This window comes from Amblyomma americanum, chromosome 8 (genome assembly GCF_052857255.1).
Source record: "Amblyomma americanum isolate KBUSLIRL-KWMA chromosome 8, ASM5285725v1, whole genome shotgun sequence".
Taxonomy (NCBI): domain Eukaryota; kingdom Metazoa; phylum Arthropoda; class Arachnida; order Ixodida; family Ixodidae; genus Amblyomma; species Amblyomma americanum.
Genome location: NC_135504.1, coordinates 76927268 through 76951248, shown reverse-complemented (window position 1 = coordinate 76951248; position 23981 = coordinate 76927268). Strand labels below are relative to the sequence as shown.

The window sequence follows — 23981 nt, the reverse complement described above, 5'->3', positions numbered from 1 at the left end:
TTAGGCTGACGCCTCTTCGTGCATTCTAGTCACACGACAAGGACCGTTACTGCGCACAATTCACCGCACTCCAAGGACACTGTTTGCTTTTCCGTGTGTGAATGCACCAAGGGTCCTGAAGAAGCCCGCTTACAGTGCTTACGTGTATGGAAAGAACTCAATACCTTTTTTTCGCACAGCTTTATCATGCTTTCTGCGGAACTGCGTATTTTTCTTGCTTCAGATGATGAGTGCTTGAAAACATTAGGGTAAGTCATTGGCGACTCGTGTAGTTGGCTGATGGGTGTGCAAGCGACGTTGTCATGCTGGAGACATTCCTGGGTGGCCGCAGCCTTTCTGAGGCAGCCCTCACCATCTCCGTTTTTGCTCCTGCCGAGAATGAGGTGAATGTGGTGGCCTACCAGGAACACATCTACGCCTACGGATTTCATTTGCTCTGGACGCTTCTCTTGACGCCGTTGGCGGCGGTCGTTACTTCGAGAGTGTTTTTGCCTGTGCTGTACGAGCTGCGAGCAGCGTCTGCCTTCCAGGTGAGTATTTGGGTATTACATAAGAGCATCTGTGACCTTGCTAAAATGGTCTATAGAGTGTCTATAGACATCTCATAGACTCTATTCTCTTCCTACAGATATTTTTTTTCTATTCATAGTCTATGCACGAAAGTCCACTAAAATTGCATAGCCATAAATATACAGACTGTCTATACACTGTCTATAGGATTTGTATTGCTATATACTAGTCTATAGGATTAGTCTAGAGAAAGTCTATAGACGCAATAGACAACCGTCTATGGGCAGCTATAGACTGCCCAATGAAATGTTTGTAAGGTTGGTGTCAAAAGAGAGTTGCAGACGGTGGGTAAGTGTGGTGAGGTAAGAGGATGACTCTTCTCTGCTATTACACCTACCCGAGAATGCTAACGGCGCGACGACAAAGGCGCCCTTTTTGTATAAGGACTGGACCCGCTTATTCGCTAAAAACTGAATTCATTGAATCAACCACGTTCATCTACAAAGATTTTAAAGAAGCTAAAGAATTCTCAAGAGAGGCTTCAAGAGAGGGTTCTCGTACACCTTTTGCCCTCACCGTTAGATCCCGTTTGATGTGGCACTCGCGCTCATATAGGACGTGCTACGTCCACCACTATGGACAAAGGTGGCCCTGGTGAACACTCTCAAGGTTCAGTTACACTGCACATAAATACCCCCGAAAGCAGAAGATTGGACAGCCGTCGCGCCGCTGCTCAGTAGGTAGAGCACCGGACGCCAAATTCAGATGTGGGGTCGGATCCAACCGGCAGCGTATAGTTGTTTTTCTTCTTTGGTAATCAATTATCTTTAACTGATAAAATATTTGTGATGTCAATCTACCACTGATCACTGCAAGAAATTGAAAAAAGGACACATTCTAGGCTCCTTGGTTTCAGTAACTGTTTGCTTCCTTCAGGTATGTAATAACGAGCCCCACTATTTTCTTCCCTTGTCTGCTCAAGACTGTGCGATAGTTTAATACGATAATAATAATAAAACGTGCTTTTGGCCGCAAACGTACTAACCTGAAATGATCAATGCATCACGTGGTCTAAAACAATAAAGTTTGGAAGTTTCATAATATGTTCTCCGTGAGAATCGATCTCGCCTTTTCGAAAGACAGTATTCCCCTCCAGAATTCTCTGAGAGCGCGCCAGGTAACACTGGCAAGTACGAATGTGAACTGAAATAGAGGAGGTGTCACTGCGTCCTCGAAGTATCTGAGAGCAAGGCGTCTACGTTGACAAGGTGCGTTGCAGCTTGCTTGCTTCAGAGGGCCCTGTTTTGACCTTAGGCTACAGAATGGCATGTGCGCGGACATGTGCGTATTAATTCTTCACTAGACATGTGCACCTGTGGTCGTGAACTTTGTTTTTTAGTATGTGCAGTTCACTCCAGAAAAGGTGCACAATTATGTAGAAGCCTTCCTACAAGGATTGTTGCCTTAACCGCCGCAATGGTAGGTGAACGATTTGAAAGGGAGTATTGAACTGGTGCGCTAATTGCAAGCAAAACCTTTTCATTGCTCCACGCTTTCGAATGGAATGCAAACGTTTTCAGATAAATGGAAAGACAATTTTAGAGGAACCCTTGGCGTTCACGCCTTAAGCGAGTGTATCGGAATGCCCCCTTGCTTCAGTTCACTGGCGTTTTTTTTTTTGTCATGTCATGGAGTTCCTGCGCTTGCGCTTCGACGACAAGGTCGGCATCACTTCTTGCGTCGTCTACTTCATCAGCGTGGGTGAGGAACGGAAAGTTTTTCTGTATGGAACGCAAGTTTTGTAGTTCTGTACATCAAATTAGTTTAGGATTCTTTCACTAAGTGCCGGAAATTTTATTTTGAGGACTGTTACTACGGGCTGATATTTTGCCACAACCGCTATTCTGTGTCAGGTAGAGTCAGCGAAATAAACTAAAATTAATAACGCTCTCTGCAAGTAGACAGAAAAAGAATCAGCTTTAGGGCTGCTACGCGAAATAAAGTTGTGGAAGCCCGGTAATGAGGTCTTTCCGCCAATAACAACTCCCAGGAGTTTCGTTTTTTACTGAGCAAATTACAGGCCGCACAGTAAGAAAGGCAGATATATTTTTCTTAAGGGTATTTTGAGACAAGATTTATCATTATTATAAATGGAACAGAGCACTTAACGTGTTTAACTTACATGACAGCCACCGCATCCGAGGCCTTCGGAATAATTTTGACTGCACGAGGTCTTTATGGGGCTCCTAAATTGCACTACGCCCTATCGTGTTTGGATTTCTCGTCCATCGATATGATACTGACAAGGACGAGATTTCATTCAGCAACCTTCAGTTTTGCAACCAAACACGCCATGGGCACTAAGCCACCTAGGTAGGCTGTTTTATTTTCCGAATTTTTAATCTGCAGCGGGGTTTTCATATCAAAGTGAAATAAATAAAATAAATGCTTCTTGTGAAATGACCAACGTTGGGCATGCATCCAGAACACACCTATATTATTCGGAATGCTTTCGAATGCGAGCAAACACTACGTGCCAGGGGCGTCTACAGCGCAGCCGTTGGAATCTCAGCAAGTAGGTATCACTCACTGCCATCAATTTCTTTCTGTTAGTATTGATGGTGGTAAAGAATGTCAGCCCACCTGCTTCCAGTGCAATACAATATCAGAAGTTATTTTCAGTTAAGCCTGTACAGCGCCAACTGCATGCTTCTGCCCTCTCATCGCAAACTGCCTTAGTTCACTCCCCCTGCCGATTCTATACTCTCCCATGCTAAGTTTTGCTTGTGAGATAATCGCTTTCTTCATCCTATGCAGTAACACTTTGTGGGTGTGCGATACTTCCCCTGTCCTCGTTGTTTCACGTAGTTTGAATACATTTATTTTATCTGCAACATTCTTTCAGACACAATTGGTCTCGGATAGCAGGGCTGAAGGCAGACGCTCACTGGCTGACAAGGGCCCTGTCAACCATACACTGGCCGAAGAAGATGATCCAGCACCGACGCTAACGACGACAAAGTGCTTGCGCCCTCGTATACTGAGGTAAAGAAGAAAAGGGAGAAGAATCCCGTCGGTTTCTCGTTAGGGAACGCTGCCGCTTGTGTCCCAGTCTCTCGCCTCGCTGGCTCGTAGGTTACGTGCGCTAAGGTCTTCGTCGCCGGCGCTTCCAACGTGCCAAAAACCGCTCTACATTTGGTGGAGGTTGCTCCGTTCCCTTTTCCCCATCACCGTGGACCTTCGCAGCCGCACCATCCCGATGTCAAAGACCAAGGCCAGTCAAAAACCCGCCGCCCCGTCGCAGCCAGTCACCTGCTCCGGTGCCATCCGGCAGCGGGACCCCGCTGTTTTCAGCGGCCACAGCGACCAGGATGTGAAAGATTGGCTGGAATCGTACGAACGGGTGAACCGTCATAACAACTGGGACGACCGCGTCAACCTTACCAATGTCATCTTCTACCTCAGCGATGTCGTGGACCTCTGGTTCCCAACCACGAGGCCGACATTTCCACTTGGGCCGTTCTAAAGAGCACACTTGCGGAGAATTCAAAGGCTTCGTGCGGGACGAGGTCTTCCGGCCGCTCTCGCTCCTATCTCGCCAACACCAGTCACCGTCCGCCCTCAGCGCTGAGATCCGGCATGCCATCACGCAGGAACTCGCTGATGTCGCACACCAGCTGCGTGGTCTGACGTCCCTCTGCGCATGCGCACAACTGACGAGGCGGGCGGCGTCTGCTCCGCCGTCGGTGCAGCAGCGAGGGTAAGCGGCGCGCACACCAGCTGCGGGCTATGACGTCACTCCGCGCATGCGTACAACTGGCGGAGTGGTGGTGCCACGGCTCAGTACGCAGCCACGCTGACCTCGTGAAGTGGCTGGCGCAGTGTAGCTATCGCTGCAATACACTAGTCAGTTAACGGAACTACTGGTCTTATGTGAACCTTCGTGCCCCTGCATCTGGAAGATTTGGACTGAAAGTATCACTGGCACATGTATGCTTTTTTTTCAGCAACTAGCCGCTTAATAGCCGCTTAATAGTGCAGCCCGAAGTTTGTAAATATAAACCATCTCGTAACCTAGGCACGACCGAAAACGTAACATTTAAACTCTGCCAAGGCATCGTAACCGTATAGTTTTCCTGCAGCAGTGTTGGTTCCTTCCAGGTACATATTAAGGCAAAGGGCACGTGTATGTGCTGTATATTTTTTTATTTCTCAGCCCGTGCGTCTTCCCACTCTACCGACTGTCCTTCTGGGTCGCCGTCTTCGAAATCGTTGTCGCCATCACATTGGGATTAGACTGTAGTTTGCTGACAGGAATGTACTCACGATTCGTTTTGTTTTATATTGATTGTGGTGAAGGAAAGGACAACTATATATGCTAAAGCAAAATGATAATATTAACCTTTGATGTGGACGCATTCGGTCTGACTAACGCTTCTTTTTCTCCTCCTTTTGTTCGTATCCTCGACTTTACTTGTTTAGTGATAGATAGGCTTACTGATAAATTCTGAAATATGCAAACATAAATCTTGCTCCACGTCGTAATATTATATTTAGCAAAACTGATTGTAATATATAATTAGCACGACTGCCAAATTAGGCAGTATAGCAGGAAACTATGATGCAACTTAAGACCACACGGCGACAGCTGCTGAACTTGTGAGGATCCGGCATGAGCCTGAATTTTCAAAAGCTGCCAAAGCTTGTGCTGTGTTTAGCGTCTCAAAACCGGCCCGGCAATTACTTTCTCTTCTATTAAAGACAATTCTTCATTCTTGTGTGACCTTTGATGTCTGTGCGCTACAGCGTGGCGGTAAGCTGACGCTGCAGCCTTATCAGTCGCTTGAAGGCTCGAAATGCTATCGTGATGTAGCTGCGTGGTGTGACGTCACTTCGCGCATGCGCCCACGGACGAGGAGGGCAGCGTCTGCTCCGCCTTCAGCGCAGCGGCGAGGCACGCGGCGCGCACACCAGCTGCGGGCTATGACGTCACTCCGCACATGAGCACAGCTGGCGGAGTGGTGGTGATATTTTCGGCAAGCTAAGGCTAAGCGTCGGCTCTATGAGGTTGTAGGACTGGCAAGTTTGCCGACGGCGCGCACACTATCTAGACTGGAATGTGCGCCAGTCGGCAGAAGAAAAATACCGTGCGTTGACCGTTCGCATTCAGTATGCACGTGAACAGGATAACATAGGCACTACTCTGGCCCCTGGGGAAAAGCAGGCTCTATCTGAGTGCTCTACATTACGGCCGCAACCACGCTCTCAATGCGCTTGCAAAAGCGACGGGCTTTCCTCAAAGTTCTACAGTGCAGGCGCCCCTTGACTTAACTTATATAACTTCGCACAAGAATCAAGTCAAGCCAATTTTATTCACGTGAATAGTAAAAAAAGATGCATGCGAATAATCTGGGCTCTAGGCCTTCTCGGCTAAAGTTAGGCCCATACAGGAAACGCAAAAGCATTAAGCGAGACCCCTCACCTCTTTCCCCCCCGTGTAGGGTAGCGAACCGATTATTCTTCCGGTTAACCTCCCTGCCTTTCCTCTTCTCTCTCCTCCTCCTTATAGCGAGACAACCCAGTACTATACATCAAGTTCATGTACAACAAAGTTATGCAGTAGCTAAATGCAGATAGGCGAATTATGCTGGAAACCAAATAGTTACAGAAACAAATAGTGATCTGCAAGCAAGCAAAGCAGTGCGTTATACGGCATCGAATGTTGATTGTTTCGGCAGAAATTTTTTCATTTAGATGGTGATTTCAGGAACTTGATTCCGAATTATAGCAGTGACGTAGACAGTAGTTACTTTACCATACTCGTTGTTAAGTGGAAGGTTAAAACGACAGTGGAAAATATTCCGGGTTGAATGGGAATGAATAGACGAAAGCAGATGATAATGGAAATCAGTTCGTGTCGCAGACAATCGTCCCTGCTCTCTCCCTCTTTGTCGCCCCTTGGCATGAATCTTTCCCCGGACCTTCTTTAATTAGCTCTTGGACAGCGAAGCTGCCACAAGTATGCCTGATGTCGATGCCCTTAGACTTTGTCATCCTAAAACTATTTCTCTACCTTTAGCCACAGCAGTGGCTTGGCCAGGATGTGCGGGGTTGGATCGTTTGTGCTGTTGTGTGGGCGTCTGCTTTCTATTGGTGTGAGAGAAAGAGTAAGTTAATGAAACGTCCCCAGGGTTAAAAACTTGAAAAAATGAGCATGTGACCCCACTACACGCAGACCAAAAACACATCATGCTGCTCTTTGAACAAGCTTCCCTCAAGCCAGTAAAATGAAGATCATCGTCATTTCTTCCAGTCATTGTAAAAATAACGATTTTTACAACTGTACCGCCAGGAATTACGTTTCAAGACTGCCAGCGAATTTACTTTTTGTGGCAAAGGTTATAAATTATGCTTTCACTTCAATACAATACGAGAATCCTCCATTCGCGTATTCCTTGCTGCCTTCAGATTATCTTGTGCTGTTTGTCGCTTAGGTGTTTACTGGTGCTACAAGTGTATGGTGCGGTGCGGCGGTGTCACTCAGTTCTCTGCAGATGACGCGAAACGTAAAACGCCTAAAGCACAACACAACATAAGATGGGACCATAGTTTGGACTAGAAGGCACTGATAAAAATAATTGAAATAAACTCACTTTATCGAATGGTCAACTTTAACGCACAGCTTGCGTCTGAGAGGTAATTGTTTATAGGATTGTCCCACCTCATTTTAACTAGAGATGCAACTTAAACCGTGTTGTTCGTCTGCGCAAAGAGCAAATAAAAATATTCATGCTCAGAAGTGTTTACTCAACGTAAACAGGTTTTCGTGCATTGCATAGAGGCCGCAATTTCTCCTGGAAAACTATAGAGCGTCTCACAGAAAGTCTAGGTTATGAATTTTCATTTCAAAATGTATCATGAAATTGTTTATTCGTTTCGGAGCCGTTCCAGTTTTTGGAAGGTATTTCCACGAACTATGAAAAATCGTATCTCTGCAAAAAAAAAGACAAATCTCCTCTATGGCGGCCCGATCGGCTCTGGGGCGAGAATCAGGTTCAGCGCTAGAGACATTAGTCAAAATAATGCCGTGCACCTTTCCTGCCACTTGATGCTGTGTGTTGCTGTCGCGATAAGGGGCTATGCGCACCTATTCCAAGCCACTGCATGACGGGAATTGTGAAGGAAAGGTTAGACGCGGCTGTGCGAAGTTTCTGGTCGTGAAATTCAAGCGCGGCATAACGCTCAAAACTGGTCTTCAGCGTTGCACCGAACTTGTACCTCCAGTAAGTACCGCGCGTCCATGGCAAAGTGGTTTTTGCTATGCAGCGAGACAGACTTTTGTACCTTTGGAAAGGTTTCATTGCAACATAAAGCATGCAGCTTTGTTCTTAGGGAATGGTCCTGGGTGTATGGAATCGCGCTCTGCGCATTTTTGAGGCATTTAGGATTGCATCTGAGAATTTTTCCATTTTGTAACCGGCATGCCTTACTGATTCCTGTGTAAGTTTTCCAGGCAGACCGAGAAGAAACCACATTTTCTCACAAATCTCATTACCCAGGGAAATACAATGAACTCTGGGATAATGTACCCCATGTAGCGAATTTTTCTATATTTCGAAGTTGCCTGGTTCCCTAACGCCGGCCCCATTGAGTATATTTGTAAGCTCAACGTTAAGAAGGCTGGCGAGGATGACCTTGATATTAGGAACTCGCTCTGCCCATTATCTTGTAGCCAGTGCTCCATTCCTAGAATTTTGGTCGCACCACGCAAAAGTTCAGAGATGACCAAACAGGAACCGCTATGACAGGAATGCCTATGATCGCAACGTGCGATCATAGAAAAAGTATACCACAGCTGTATCTTACCGGTACTCACCTAAGGGCAGAAGCGTGGAGGCTAACGAAAGGGCTTCAGCTCAAGTTAAGGAAAACGCAGAGCTATGGAGAGAAAAATGACAGGTGCAACGATAAAAGACCGGAAGTGGGCAGAGTGGGGGTGGGGGGGGGGTGAACAAACGCGTATTAATGAAATCCTAGTCGAAATGAAGAAGAAGAAATGCCCTGCTCCTTAAGGGTAGCGGAGTGGATTCCAAGAGAAGGTACGCGCAGCAAGGGGAGGAAGAAGGTTAGGTGGCCTTATTTTGCGGGGATAAGATGGCCGCGGCTGGCGAGAGAAAAAGTTAAATGGAGAGAGAGGCCTTTGCCCTTCAGTAGGTGTAGTCAGGCTGGTGATGATGATGATGATGTTGATGATGATGATGATGATGCAGCGTGCGAATGCGGTTGACACAACGCGCCGTGCTCCAGCGCAGTCTGTGCCTCTCCGCTACAAACGATGGAGTATCCGCTTCGTATATGAAAGTTTTAATTCTGCAGAAGTGACGGGCCGATCATCGTGACGCCGGAACTTGCGGCAAGTAACCGGTTCGCGTGCGATGCAAAAAGTACCTTGTGCTGCATTTCTCGTTAAGAGTAAATGCGGATACTCGAAGCAGCCTTGTTTTCTTTCTCTTTGTACTTTGCACCACCGCAGTACTGCGAAAGCAACTTTCAAAACATGCCATGCATGGGAGACTTTTAAGTGAAAAGGCAGCAACATTCATCTTAATGCCAAATTCTGGGGTCAAGGTGTATACGTGAATATTTCCTTGCTATCGAAGGCCACTTACATCACATATTTCTCCTGAGCGTACGATCTCGGTGCTCGCATGGTATCAGAAGTGAGAAAACGGAAAAATATCGGAAATGTAAAGCATTGCAGGTGTGACATTAGGCAATGGGATAAAACGCACAACAGAAGGTGCGGCTTGTTATCTGTAAAACTTATAGAACATTTCGTTCTTAGATAATAAGAGAATTATAAAGGAGCCTGTACAATGTACATGATAGAAAATGACTGATGTTGAACGATTTTTCGAAATAATCATAGCTGCATTTTATATAGCTGGTATTCGGAGTGCCCGTAGAAACACCCACCTCACTAGCCTCGTGTTTTTGAACCTGTGGAAGCGCTATAAGTTCCTTCAAAAAGCGCTCCAGGTGAATCCAGGTTCCTGTATCATCTTGCTATATGAACATCTCTTTTTTGCCACAGCTGTGCTTTTTCAGCACTGCTGCTACACTGCAAAATAGATAAGGTATCGGCCCACCAGGTTGAAAAAAGCGATGCCGTGGAGCTGTTTCGTTTTTATTATGTAAAGGTACGGCCACCATACTGTTACGCAACGGCAAGCCGATGAATGACATGAGATGACAGATGTCTAAAGAAAGATTTTAATGGCGTGCGGGTTGGTGCGAGAACTCCTGCCCGCGCCACTGCACAGCTCGTCTTCTTCGTCACACTACCCGGGGCCGCCGAGGGATCGTCCCAATCGCGAACGAGAAGAGCGGCAGTGAAGATGAAATGCTGTAGATGACGATGGGCTTCAAAAATGGTTGAATGCAGAAGAACGAGGTGAAGGGCTCGCCACCACGATGAAATGATCGACGAATGAGTCTTGGTCCATGAATAAGTCCTGGCAACCTGCGGGCTGGCCCGCAGGTTGCCAGGAGCCCACGGCCGAGGTCCTTGGAAGCACCGAACGGCAGGGGCAGGAGGGCGGTGTCCTAAAGTGTGGGCAGAGTCTCAGGTCGGTCGGGCCATTCTGGTCGCGGCAACATCGTCAGTTCGTCGCGTTTTGCGGTCCGGGTGGTGGACGGGGCTGGGGTGAGCGGCGAAGTCGGTTCTGGTCTGGCGGGCTGGGACACAGCCGGGCGGAGCGGACCAGGTACACACGGCCGATGACCACGGCAGGTGCAGGACGCCGAAGCTCCGGGACCAAGATGACGATGAAGGGGACCCAGCACCTCCAACAAATGTTACATCAAGGCAAGATGATGAGTGAGGTGAGATGACAGATGGCTGAAGAATAAATTTTGATGGCCGAAGGCCTCGCGTGGGCACTCCTACCCGCGCCACTGCACAGTCCGTCTTCTTCTACTTTGTCACAATATTTCAGAGCAGCTTTTTGCGTTTGAATTTTTACCACGTGTTCCGCGGAGAACGTGTCATGGTTTCACTGGTTCGTACGTGTCCGTCGGCGACCGGCACTAAGGCAGACATCTGGTCATCAAAAAAGTGGCGCCGCTATAGCCGTTGTCTAGCCACCAAAGCAGCGGGACGCAGTGTTCGCGCGCAAGTCAGAAGAAATTTTAGCTTGAAAGAAGCGGGAATTTCAAATGGCGCAAAAACTAAATCTTGATTTTTTTTATCAAACTTCTGGGTATACTCTGTTCCATGAAGCTGAAAACAAGCTGAAGTTGACCTGCATCGATACATTACAGCGTCCTAACCGCAAAGGGAATACTTTATTTAAACATGAGCCTTTTAAAAGCTTTAAATGCCAAAAAAATAAATGCATGAATTTCAGACACCGAAAGTTTTCATATACTGCGACGACGCGATTTCCTAGTTCGTTATTTATAACCATCGCGCCGCTGCGCCATAAGCTTCCATGATTTGGGCCAGCATGAACTTTGGGACACAAACGAAGAGAGACACGTGGAACACGGAACACACTGCTGGCCCAAATCATGGATTCATACCAAGTGGCCCAGAAAAATGCCATTTAGCCATAAGCTTATTTGTGGTAATTACCGTCTACCTCATCAGCATACATCTTCTCTTTGTGCTCCTGAAACAGCTTGGCGAACCTAAAATAAGAAACGGAAGAAAAACTTTGCCGGAGCACCATGACGAGGACGAATGTGCGGCACTCAACATCGAACTGGCTCCGCACATTGAAGGATACAATGACGCAACCACTGGAAAACAACTTCACAGCACTACGTAACGGGAAACTCGGGGTCGCTGAAGGATATGATTGTTTCGTTGATTTCAGTTTGTTGCGAAAGAAGCAAATGGCTACAAAATCCTTTTGCCGCAGATGAAATCAAGCCCTTTTCCTTCCGAAGGAACAGTTGATCACAACTTGTGCTTTCCTGTTGTGCAAAATTGCGCCACCTTTACTCGAAGCCCAGCAAAGCAACGAAGAAAAAATAAAATACTAATTAATGAAAAATTACTTTCTGTGCATGCTGTGAATGCTCGAGGAGGAACTTGCATGCAGGAGGAGGAACTTGCCGACAACATTAATAACAAACCTGGTCATTCATTCTGTCGGCGTCGAATTGAAATCAGCAGCTTTTCAATCCGCATCAGGTGCACAGGAAGTTCTTGTGAATTATGGGAAGGAGTGTTCTACCTAGAGCACTGAAGAAAACTTGCGCACCGCACTCATCACAGCCGGGCACAAAACTGACCGCTCTGTAGCGAAATTGCTAGTCACTTACAAATGAAGTTGACGTAAACTATACAACTGACGGCTTAAAAGGTCAAATGCAAGGGCAGCTTTGAAATATCACGCTTTACCTATTGGTAACCGGTGACCCATGTGTCATGGGCACGGTACAAAGAGTTACTCCGCACACTGAGGTCTCCGCTCCAAGCTCCACAGGATTCGTCATTCTATCGGAAATGAAGGTAAGGAGGTTCTGTACCTCTCGAAGGCAAAGAACATAAGCTTTCCAAGCTGCGTCCTCAGAACTTTATACAGAACTTTGGCAGTTTGAGAAATAGTTATTTCAATTGCAGGTTCGTATAAGCCATCCTTCACTGAACAGCGAAAGAAGAAGGCGAGGGTTGTCCGAAGCAAAAAAAACATAATAGAACACATATACAAGACAATTCCAAGAATCTCGAGAATAGGCTAGCGGTAACCATAGGCTCGCTGTCCAGGTCATGAAAGCAATCGGATGACAGTCTCGACTCGGCGCACACAAAGTTCCTAACGTTCTAAATCACTTGCCCATCCTGGTTTCTTTTTTCGCGAAAAGGGACAGAAGTCTGCTTCGCCAAGAGCGCATGTCGAAATGTGTCTGAAAATCAAAAGTTCATCTACAAGTCGACACACCTAGGAAACCAAATCTTAGGCTAAATGTAAATCTGCTTAATTTGCTGCCCTCCACATTATGGATACAAAGCATCTAAAATCACAAAACGTCTGCAGCTTTTTTCGCTTTCTTATATATGGAAGCACCCAGTGGCGAGGAGTAGGAGGAGGAGGAAGAGGAAAGGCAGGGAGTTTAACCGGAAGTGACGAGTGAATATGGCAAAAACGAGCGACAGCAGCCACAGCTGGCTTTTTCTCTCGCTTTAATTGTGCTCTGAACTCCATTGACATGCTTTATCTCCCTCAGAGAGTGCGTACTTTTGTCCAATCATTTTTGGAAGGCAGAAAATTTGCAATACGCCTCAGCGGCGAAGCGGTCGGATCATTTGTTCCTCTCTGCGGCGTGCCCCAGGGATCAGTATTGTCGCCGACATTATTTATTATTGCTTTCATCCCGCTGGCTTGGCGCTTACATGACATCCGTGACATAAAATTTCTTCAGTACGCTGACATCACGGTGTGGAGTACTCACCAAGATCTCCGTACTCGGGAGGCTGCCTTTCAATATGCCTTGGATGTTACCTGTAATTACGCATCATCCATCGGACTTCAGCTATCCGTGCATAAAACAACATACACGTCAGTCGCCAACCGCTGGGGACGCCGCAAACTTGCTGCAAGTCCAATCCTTCTTTGTCTATCAGGAACCCCACTACAGGAAAGTCCGAGTGTAAAAATATTTTATTAATGATTCACCAATCAGGAACAGCGACTGCATGGCTTTCTCAGGCAAAAAGGCAAGCTATTCAGACTTTGGGTTTGATTAGAAGAATTGCCCCTAAAAGTGGTGGCGCAGGCTCGCTCGTTGCACGGCAATTGGTGAGGGCAGTTCTGCAGCCACGTATGGTTTACCAAGCCCAGTTTCAACATCTTACAAGAGCCCAATGGGATCACCTTGAAGCCGTGAACCGAGAGGCTATGAGGACCATTACGTGCCTTCCACTCATCGCACCGGTCATAGCTTTACAGGAGAATGCGCAGCTCAATACCATTGATGAGCTGGTGCAGCAGCGCCGCGAAGCGCGCAGCTTTAAGGCCAGTCTATCGCACTCCACGCATGCACAGAGGACTTATGCAACGTCACACTCCATTCTTCAGCCGCCAACGCCAGTTCTTCCTCCATGGAAGTTTGTACAGCTCAGCGACAACAAGCCAACAGATAATCGCCGGCCAACATCTGCTCATTCGGCATCATTGCTTCGCCAGAAATTTGAGGACCAAGATGCTTGCCTGCCTGAAGGATCCATTGTTGTCTACGTAGACGCAAGCATACAAGACTGCAAAGCAACAACAGCTATCTACTGCCAGTGCAGACCTGCCCTGAATCAAACCTCTTGGTTTCAGCTTACGGAACCCCCTTCGTCCTTTTGTGCGGAGCTCGTTGCAGTTCAAGAAGCGCTCTGCTCTGTGGCCGACATAAATATGCTCCCTGCGGCCCGCGTTGTCATCCGCATTGACGTGAAGAAACTGAAAAGAAACTGAAAATAAACTGAAAATTCTCATTCGTACTTTTCATTGCAGAATGGCGGTCACAGGCGGTTTTATCGTTGTGTCCTTCTTCCTGTTTGGAGATGTTGCAGCTCTATTCCTCATATACTGGTACAGGGACTGCGACCTTGTCCTGTCGGGTGCCATCAATAGCTACGACCAGGTGATTTTCGACCGTTTCTTCTCTTGCAGCCTTCAGCGTGGCTAAGCCTAAAAGAAGATGACTAGCTTGATGCCATGATTTTTTATTTGTATCAATTATAGAATTCTACAAGCCAGGTGCCAAAGGAAGATTATTTTAGTCTTGTTGTATAAGTTCTCAGACAAGGGTGGACTGTACAAGGATAGTCAAAAAGCTTTTGCAAGAGGCCACCAAACCACGTCCAGTACGTGTGTAAATATCAAACGCCGCACTGAAAGTATGTACCTATCAATTCTCGTTGCCAATGACGCGTTCAACCACTGCAAGGACCTCCTACGGGACGTTCCCCATAAATGTGAGTATGACGTGTCAGTTATGTCGGGTTTGTAACTGAAGCATTTCGCATTCTTAGGAACTGACACGTACTACATACTCTGAGAAATAGATAGCCTGCTAGGCTTGCTTACGCAGTGGGTCTCTTTGTTTTCGACCGCCAAATATCTGAATGTCTCCAAGATCGGAACAGCTGTCGCCGTTACGCCCGTACTCAAGCGCAGCTTAGCATTTAGACAGTGACGAGAGACTCCCACTACACAACACAAAGAATTTCTTTGTGCTTCATATTTTTTTACAAATGAAGCAATAAATAATATCAATTGAAGTGAATAAAAATACTGGACATATATGTATATAGTTTACGGAACTCCAAAACTAATAAAATCGTATTACCAAACCGTCGTTTATTTCACTGAGGCCCTCCTTATTTTGTGCTGGGGTGAAAAGCTCACTTCTTCTACGTCAATGTCGAGACAATGAGTCTTGAGTGATAGATGGGCTTGGAATCCGGAAATTTATTTATAGAAATCTATTTATGGTACAACGAGGTGCGCCCTGGAGAAACACGTGGAAAAGGTTTTGTTTTCTTCCACGCGTCCTGATCTGTTCTAAGTTTCTTTTGCTCTCCCACCCACCCACTCCAATTTCCATTCACGGTCAAAATTGCAAAACATCTGAAATTGTTAGCAGCTGTCTCACGAGAAGAATGGAACGATGTAGTCATCAAACCTGACAAGAAGGCTGAAGCCCTTCTCGTAGGTTGGGCAGAGGAAGTCATGACCCTACATGACCGCCTACACAATTATATCAATAAGTTTACTACTTCTATTATTACACAACATCCTTTCATTACAGATCGTTCCGTACTTCGTGAAGGAAAGGCTTGCCGAAGTTACGATGCTGCGAGGGCTTTTCTTGGCAGGGCTTCTTGGCGCCTCTACAAGGTGAGATGAAATGCTAGGCCATCTTGCACCACATCATCATCATCAGCCTGACTACGCCCACTGCAGGGCAAAGGTCTCTCCCAGGTCTCTAAAATTAACCCTTTCCTTTGCCACCTGCGCCCATCCTATGCCTGCGAACTTCTTAATCTCATCCGCCCACATAACATTCTGCCACTCCCTGCTACGCTTGCTTCCTCTTGGAATCCACTCCGTTCCCCTTAAAGACCAGCGGTTATTTTCCCTTAGCATTACATGCCCTGCCCAAGCCCATTTCTTCCTCTTGATTTCGACTGGGATGTCATTAACCCGCGTATATTCCCTCACTCACTCTGCCTACTTCCGGTCTCTTAACGTTACACCAATCATTTTTCTTTCCATGACTCGCTGCGTTGTCCTTAACTTAAGCGGAACCCTTTTCGTTACCTTCCATGTTTCTGCCCCGTAGGTGACTACCGGTAAGATACAGATGTTGCACAGTTTCTCTTGAGGGATATCGGTAAACTGCCATTCATTATCTGAGAGAGCCTTTAATATGCCCTCCACCCCATTCTCATGATCCGTATCAGCTGTCACTACCTGCCCTAAGTAGACATATTCATTTACCCCTTCCAGCACCTCACTTCCAATTGTGAACTGCTGTTCCCTTGCTAGAGTGTTGAACATTACTTTGGTTTTCTGCATGTTAATTTTGCACCCACCGTTCTGCTCTTCCTGCCTAACTTGTTGATCATGCTTTGCAATTCCTCTCCTGAGTGGCTCAGCAACGCAGTGCCATCAGCGAATCGCAGATTATTTAGGTCTCATCTACTAACTGACCCAGGGAGCCAGTAATGCGCCCTTTCTTTCCTCAGAATCATCGGCGTCTAGAACTTGTCAACGGCAACGCCAATGAATACTATGAACGCCGACAGCTTTCGCTTTGTATACCCTGGATTAGCTGTGCATATCCACATTCATTTTTTTTCGGCCGGGCGCAGCTGTCTAGTGAAAATTTCAACAGTTGTATCGAAGACGCGGACCTGAGTAATCGCATGGGGGTTTAAGTGCCCGACGGCATTCTAAAATGCATTGAAGACGATGCGTTCCATATCCTTCTGGCCAAAAATCCAACAACCATCGCCGAGGTCATCACCGAATGCCAGAGCTGCCACAAATTATACAAGCACCGAATTATCACTCGTTCTCAGCTCTGGCGCCCAAAGCCTCTTATGGTTTTGACTTTTGACTCCGCACAGCCGCCACTGCTGCCACAGATCAAGCAGTTAGTTCGGGAAGAAGTTTCGCGTCAACTCTTTCTGGTCCACCACACTCCCGACGCTGCTTACCCTCTGTGCCGATGTTCCAGCAGGTCACCCGCAATCAAGTCGCAGTAGCCCTTCCAGCCTCCCTGTGAAGTTCCTTCCGCCGCTCTCTTTGACGTACGTTGGAGTACTGAAGCAGGGCAGAATGGTGGGCCTGTTGGTATGGCATGTTAAAGGAAAAGTAACCAGCCAGAAAAGACGAACACACAAGGAGAGAACAACACAGGGAAACGGCTAGACTAACAACTGATTTCTTTATTGAGTACATACCACCGAGTAACCTCAACGCATGCGCCAAGGCAGGACAGACGCTCAAACATGGTTTTTCAAATTTGGTTGGTAACAACTTTATTCAAAAGTCCTGCAGAGCTTTCGCCGACCGGGCCTTAGGTCTCCTACGTGGGGACGTCGAGGTGTTGCCTCGCCGTCACCTCGCGGGCCTGCTGGACGGCCCAGAGTTGGTCACCGAGACTGGGGCTGCGCAAGTTCTTTGATCGTCAGCGCTATCAAGTTCTTTTATTGTCAAGTTCTTTTATCGTCAGCGCTATCGATGGTGAACTGACGCAAGCATCGCCATGTTTCGCTATTTGAAAGGCCTCCAAGATTTCGCGTGCCTTCCGTGTTTTTCCATAGGTCAGAATGGTTACATTAGAGAAACGTGGGGAACATTTGCCAGGACATCTACTACAGTGCCAAGCAAGAGTGCCATCTTCACCAGCGCCAACTTTTGTTTTGTGCTTGCGCATCCTCTCGTTCACACAGTCACCAGTCAAACCTATGTAAAAGTTTCCACAGGTCAGCGGAATCTTATAAATCACAACGGTCCGGCACTTTGCGTACATGGTTCTATGTTTGATCGTGCAACGCTTCTTGTTTGCGCCAGGAATAATTCGTGCACAACGACCTGAAAGTTTGACGGGAGCCGAAATAATCAAATTGACCCCTTGGCGCTAGGCGACTTTCTTAACATTGTACGCCACTTTGCGCAAATAAGGCATGACTTGATTTTTTTTGTTTTGTCAGTAGAATCATCGTTTCTCTTCTTGACCTGCCGTTCATCTCATTCGATACGGATTCAGCGACCGCTCTCAACATTTCTGCTGGGAAACCTGCATCCGACAGGCGTTTGGCTTGCGTAGTGACACTGGTTGACACGCTGTGGCAGCAACTTTTTTTCACAGCGTTCTGGAAACAAGCCTTAGCAATACCTCTATTGACTAGTTTTGAATGGTTAGAGTCAAAGGGTAAGAGCCCTTTTTGTACTTGTTACTAACCTTTTCTGAAGAAGACCATGTGTGCTGGATGTACTCACCTAGAACAAAAAAAAGCTGTGCAAAAAAGCACGCAGAAAACTGGGATCACGCGTGGCTGCTGAGCGATATATGGCGACTATGTCGACGCGTCCGAAGGCTGCTGCTAAAGTGTCCACGTGATCATTGCCTTTACTTTGTCTATACAAACAATTGACGCGTGCGTGCTCACTGTTTCTAACAAGGAAATGATAGAGAGCCCGAACTACATAATCTAGAAATCTAACCTCTAGAAACGTTGTTCAATCTAACAGCATCGATTTGTTTTTCATATGTTTTCCCCTCGTACGAATTACTGTTTCTCCTCTATTAAAATCAAATATGTCTGTATGCTAACTTCTCACTTATTTTGTAAGAAATGAATATTAAAACTCGCAGCCAGAAGTGTATTGACCGCATTTCAGACAAAAATCTTTCATGAAAGAGTCAGAAAGCGAACAAGCTTGAAAATGACCCCCATAATACTAGTTTTCAAAATTTTTGTGGATAAATTCACATTGAAAAATTATATTGGGTACTGTCTGCACCATGTCGTGTACAGTAGGCGATAATCTCGAGATGACGTGAATCACAGACGTAGCTGTGCTGGTGGTTGGGAGGACGATAGTAGTGAGCATTAAAGCCGTTCTTTGTCGCTTTCTGCAGCACTGTCTCTTCGATCGTCAACTCTCATGCGGCCATCTTCTACGTCGACGTAGTGTCACCATACGTCACGATGACCGAACGGTCAACCGTCACCGTGACGCGCCTCTTAGGTGAATGTCATGTTGTCTGCTGCTTTATTTGCGTGGCACGAAGTAATGGCATGCTGTTCAATAAGCACAAAAAACGGCTGCCAGGTAAAGCGACTTTCTGGTTGCGCTCCTGTGGCAAAATTTCCCATGAATAGTGTTTAGTCGGGCTGGTTGGTGCATGTTGATGGAAATGACCGAACGCCGCTAACAGACAGATTGGAAGAGAAGAATAAAGAGACATGCGCCGCTGTGTCTGTGTTCTTCTCTCATACGTCTGTGTTCTCTTCCGCCCTGTCTATTAGCGCTGTGCAGTCGTCTCCATAAACGTCCCAACTTGCTATCCGAGAATGCAGTGATATTTGCTGCACGGTAATCGACGTTGCTTAGATTTTTGTGTAAGTAACACGTACTCTAAACAAGAACACGCATTTGTGGCAGTGAAAAGGGAAGGAGCTGTCTTCTAGTGCATTCCGGTTATAAAGGGAAGTGTGTTAGCGGACAGCTTACTACCTTTTAACTCCTCCCTGCTTAAAGTGTACACCTTTGCCAAATGTAACTGGGCTAAATAGTGTGTCTTTTACTGCTACGGTGAAGACTTTACGCTTCCCTGAATACCAAAATTTCTCGGAACGCGAGCAGAAGGGTGGTCCTTACCTTACATTGATTTAGAGCTGCGGGGTATGCAGAATTTCTCCACTATACAAGTAAGAACGAAGCCATGCTGTCTGCTCACTTTAGCATTTCGAGTGTCCTGAAGATCAGAAATGTGTTGCCAGTTGTAAATTTTTCTAGGTTGTCTTTTATAATCACCTTCCTTGAGATGTTGACGAAACATACCGGCGAATAACAACGACCTAACTCGTATACCCAAACAGGCTTATTTAGACACTGTAGCTGGTGAGTGAGACCCGTTTCACATGTATGCGAGTTTCGCCTGGGACGCTGCGAATTCTGTCGGTCTGCAACTAGGGGGAGCTGTCGGCCTAGCCGTAGACGGCTGCGATCGAGTTCCGTCCGGTTGGAATTCACTCGCAGCGTCGGTGTGGTCGCTTTGCGACTGACCAATGGGGAGCGCCGAGATGACGTGCGAAGTGGGGTCACGTGGAAGCTGTTGTCGCGAAAGAAGCAAAACTTTTTACTCCAGTCAAAACATACGAAATATTGCCTTGAATCAAAAGTACGCTGGTAATATAACATACACACATTCCGTGTAGCGTTTCTGTCGCCTTTAATCATGGGTTGCCTATGCGAACTTCAAGCAACCTTGCGTGTCGCTCGGAATGAATTCGCTGGGTACGCGTTGCATGTGAAAGCGCTGACCGAAAATCGCACTGCGGCGTCACCGACTAGGCCGGCAATTATTGTTCTAGCCGCAACATATTAAACGGGTCTAAGGCATGATCCGAAGCTGTAATAGCTAACGTAGCCCAACATTAAAATCTTGGTATCTTACAGGACAACCACAATGAAGCGGCACCTTGTTGTAGGTTAGTATTTCATGATAACTTCATGTAACGTTAGCTACTTTCTATCCCTCGGGGGCTTTGTTCATTGAAAAAAACTGCAAGTTTGAAATTAGTGAACTATGAGGTGCGAAGTAACGAGAAGAACACATGCGACAGAAGAGGATTAACGCACGCAAATTATTTTCAGCGGTAGCAAGTGGCATCATAATGACTCTCTTTGCCATCGCAGTACCATATATGGGAACGGCTGCTAGGGTACGTACTGACTTGTGTAACCTATTTGCAGTTTATTTTTTATTAAAAGTGTATTATAGAATCTGATGTGAGTGACTAACAGGAGGCCACGCCGCCACGTCGCCATGCTGAGCAGCAGCGGCAAGGGCAGTCGCGGTTTTGAAATATTAAAATTCTTAAAAACTAGCATTGCGATTACTAACAGTCAGCTACCAATCTCTCATTGCATTCGGGCGGCTGTGGGTATTAGTTCAAAAGTTAACTATTAACATTCAGTTAATTAGCCTGCTTACTGACTTCCGTCAACACTGGTATTACTATGCCGAAAAAAAATGTCTGTTCATTTGAAAAACCTTACTGTTTTAAATTTTGTGGTGGCCTTCCCTTAAACACCCGGGATTTATAAAGGGTGTTTCACCCAAGACTTTACACGGTTTTTAAAAATAGGCCTTTTGAGCTAGAAGCGCGTTTTTTTTTTCGGCATAGCATTGCCAGCGGTGCAACACATCAGAATCAGCTAAGGCGTGCTAACTAGCGTCTAGTTAACTTTTGAACTGTTGCTGTTAGGCTGATTAATTATTCATTTTAGCACACCATAAGTAATATGCATATTCGTTCTTAGAATTTAGAAAACTCGGTTACCATCGGCGCTGTGGCCTAACAAATTTTGCGTACTTTGCGCCACAATACATGCGCTTTAGAGAATTTTCCAGGCAAAGAAGCTTCTCCAGTGCACATAACTCGTCGAAATAGCCAAAATTTGTTTGGGCACAGCGCCGAGGGTCACCGCTTTTTCAAGATTCTAGAAACTGATATGAATATTACAGTAGGCTACGCGCCTCTTAATGATTAAGGAGCATAACAGTAATAGCTGAAAAGTTAACTGTTCAATATTAGTTAACCAGCCTTCTAGTTGGCACCTCTTAGCTGTATCCTGATGTAATACGCTGCTGACAATGCGATGCCGAAAAAAGCGCTCTTCTAACTCCCTCGTTGTCTCTCATAGCCAGAGTTGCTTCGGAACGTTAAGCTCCCATAAACCATCAAAAATCTTATTTTTAAAAATCGGCTAATGTCTTCGGTTAAACACCTTGTATAACAGTTAGGAAGAGCGTCGGAAGTATGGCTCTGCGTTTGTTTGTTTGTATGTTGGACGTGCGCGCTGCCGTAATTGCCGCCGAAGGAAAAGAAAAAATCTCATGAGGAAGCGCACATTAGGAAAAAAAATTTATCAAAGTGAAAAACTAAGAATAGAATGAATTCTTCGTGACACCCTTGGAAAACATTTGCCCTTGTTATTCGAGTAGTAATAGAAGAAACATTTATTGGCAATTAAAATTAAAAGCGAATTCGACTCTTCCTTGGCTTTGAGAATAGATTTAAGCATGAACTTTTTCAGTACCAGATCGCAATATGGTCATGTAGTAGAGGACTTGCCAAGAAAAGCTACATCACAGATCACTTCCGGCGGTGATTCGCTTAAGCGCCGAACGATCCAGAGACACACTTGCCCTCGACCACTCTCTTTCCGCCGTCATTTTTTTTTCTATGTACGCCCCACGGTGGGTGGTGGTGGTGGTGTGAATGTACAGGCGGTATTAAAGTGCCTCGTCGGTCAATCCTCTGCGTGAGTCACTGATTTAAGTGAATGTGTCCCTACCACTGTTTCGCCAGGCCAATGTCCTCCAAAAAACTTCAAGAGTGATTGTGACACTGATCTCAGCTTAGTTCGGGAGCTCTCATGGTACTCAATGACAGCCATTACGTTTGTCGCTACACAACCGAGGGGGGGGGGGGGGGTAGTGAACGTCCGGAATAAGTTCTCTGTTCAGTCACTTCCATGCCAATGGGTGGAATCACTGTAGCGTACATTGCTGCACGAATGCTGGTCCTGCGTCCTGCATTAAGAGTGGTCGAGTGGACGCTCCATACGCAGGAGGTTAAGCGAGAATCGTTCACCGGAAAGCTACTATGTTTTAGCTCTGTTTACTAGCGTGCAGGTACCAGAAAAATATCCAGTATTAAAACAGCCTAGTACTTCTCGAGCACCTTCTTGCATTAGTCTCTTGGAGAAAGGTCCACAATTGAAACACTTTTGCAGCCTTTACGTCGAGCACAGCTACAGCGGGGAGAAGTACCAAGTTAATAGCGCACTTCATACCGGTACTGCACATAACGTAAGATAAGCGGAGAACAGGGTAAGGGGAAAGGTTGTGCCCACTAGAAAACCGGCGAGTATCCAGCAGCACTCGGGTTCTGGCCCTCCACCTCCCGCATGCGAGGCGGATACTCGTATCATAGGTTGCGACGGGACTTTAGGTGACATTTGTTTTTGGAAATTTTCTCCTACTTGGAAAATGGGCAAGTTTTTTCCAAGGATATTTTTTTTTCGGAGCATTTTGCTCGGGAAAGTTTTTTTCTGGAATCCGACTGAGATATACAGGGCGTTTCACCTAATATTTTACCCAATTTTTAAAAATAGGTTTTTTATTTATAACATCAATTTTTTGTATACCATGGTAAGCAGTTTAGTGCATCAAAATACAGCTAAGACCTGCTAACTGTCAGGCTAGTTAATTAATGTTGAATGGTTAACCTTTAACTATCTCTGTTGGGCTGCCTAATTATTTTGAGTTGTGTAGCCTACCGTAAGTAATATTCATATCAGTTCTTGGAATTTCGAAAACGCGGTTCCTCTGGGATTTGTGGCCCAGCAAATTCTGGCTATGTAGCGCCAAAATACATGCGTTTTCTAGAAGCATGTAGGCGAAGCAACCTTTCCAGTGCAGTAACTCGTCGATATAGCCAAGATTTGTTCGACCACAGCGCCAAGCTGCCCGCCATTTCGAAATTCTAAAAAGTGATATTAATGTTACTTACGGTGGACTACACACATCTATATAATTAAGGCGCCTAACAGTAATAGTTAGGAAGTTAATTTTTCAGAATTAGTTAAGCAGTCTACTAGTTAGCACGTCATAGCTGTTTTCTGATTTACTTCAGCCTTGAGAATTCAGTCGCAAAACAAGTGCTCTTTTAACTAAACAAGCCTATCTTTAAAAACTGTGTAAAGTCTGAGGTTGAAACACCTTGTATACGCCTACGCTATTGTCGCGTGAAGAGGTAGTGATGAGCACGCAGAATGCGAACAATAACGGCATTTCTTCTCAAGGCTATGTACTGTTCCTTCGCAGCTGTTTCTGTCACTCTACTCGTCGGCCTCAGGTCCGTTCATCGGTCTCATCCTCCTTGGTGTCTCATCCCCGTGGGTCAATGCAAAGGTTTGATTTGCCAAATCATTTTCTTTATAATACTTGCGCACCCACCCGGCCTGCCAAGGCTGTGCTATCATTCTAGATTTTTTGGAGGCCCTCTGTCGATAGGTTGGCATCAATGGGGCTTCCTCGGGCAAGGCGCTGATGCGTCCAGGTTTTCCGGGAGGGTGTAAATCTAGGAATATTTGTGCCGGACAGACATGGGGGGGGGGGGGGGGGGGGGTAGGCGCTGAAGGTAATCATGTTTTGTT

General features: G+C 46.2%; 1 protein-coding gene across 1 annotated transcript in view; it reads left to right on the top strand.

Moving 5' to 3' along the window:
• The first annotated feature begins 302 nt into the window (after positions 1 to 302).
• The window catches only part of LOC144102511 (putative sodium-dependent multivitamin transporter), a 37967-nt gene continuing 14288 nt past the window's right edge, over positions 303 to 23981 (top strand). The window contains exons 1-9 of the mRNA XM_077635768.1: positions 303 to 530; positions 2205 to 2267; positions 3034 to 3085; positions 10052 to 10139; positions 14022 to 14151; positions 15322 to 15410; positions 18667 to 18776; positions 20409 to 20476; positions 23650 to 23736. Coding sequence (XP_077491894.1) covers positions 303 to 530; positions 2205 to 2267; positions 3034 to 3085; positions 10052 to 10139; positions 14022 to 14151; positions 15322 to 15410; positions 18667 to 18776; positions 20409 to 20476; positions 23650 to 23736 — 915 coding nt within the window. The remainder of the gene's footprint in view (positions 531 to 2204; positions 2268 to 3033; positions 3086 to 10051; positions 10140 to 14021; positions 14152 to 15321; positions 15411 to 18666; positions 18777 to 20408; positions 20477 to 23649; positions 23737 to 23981) is intronic.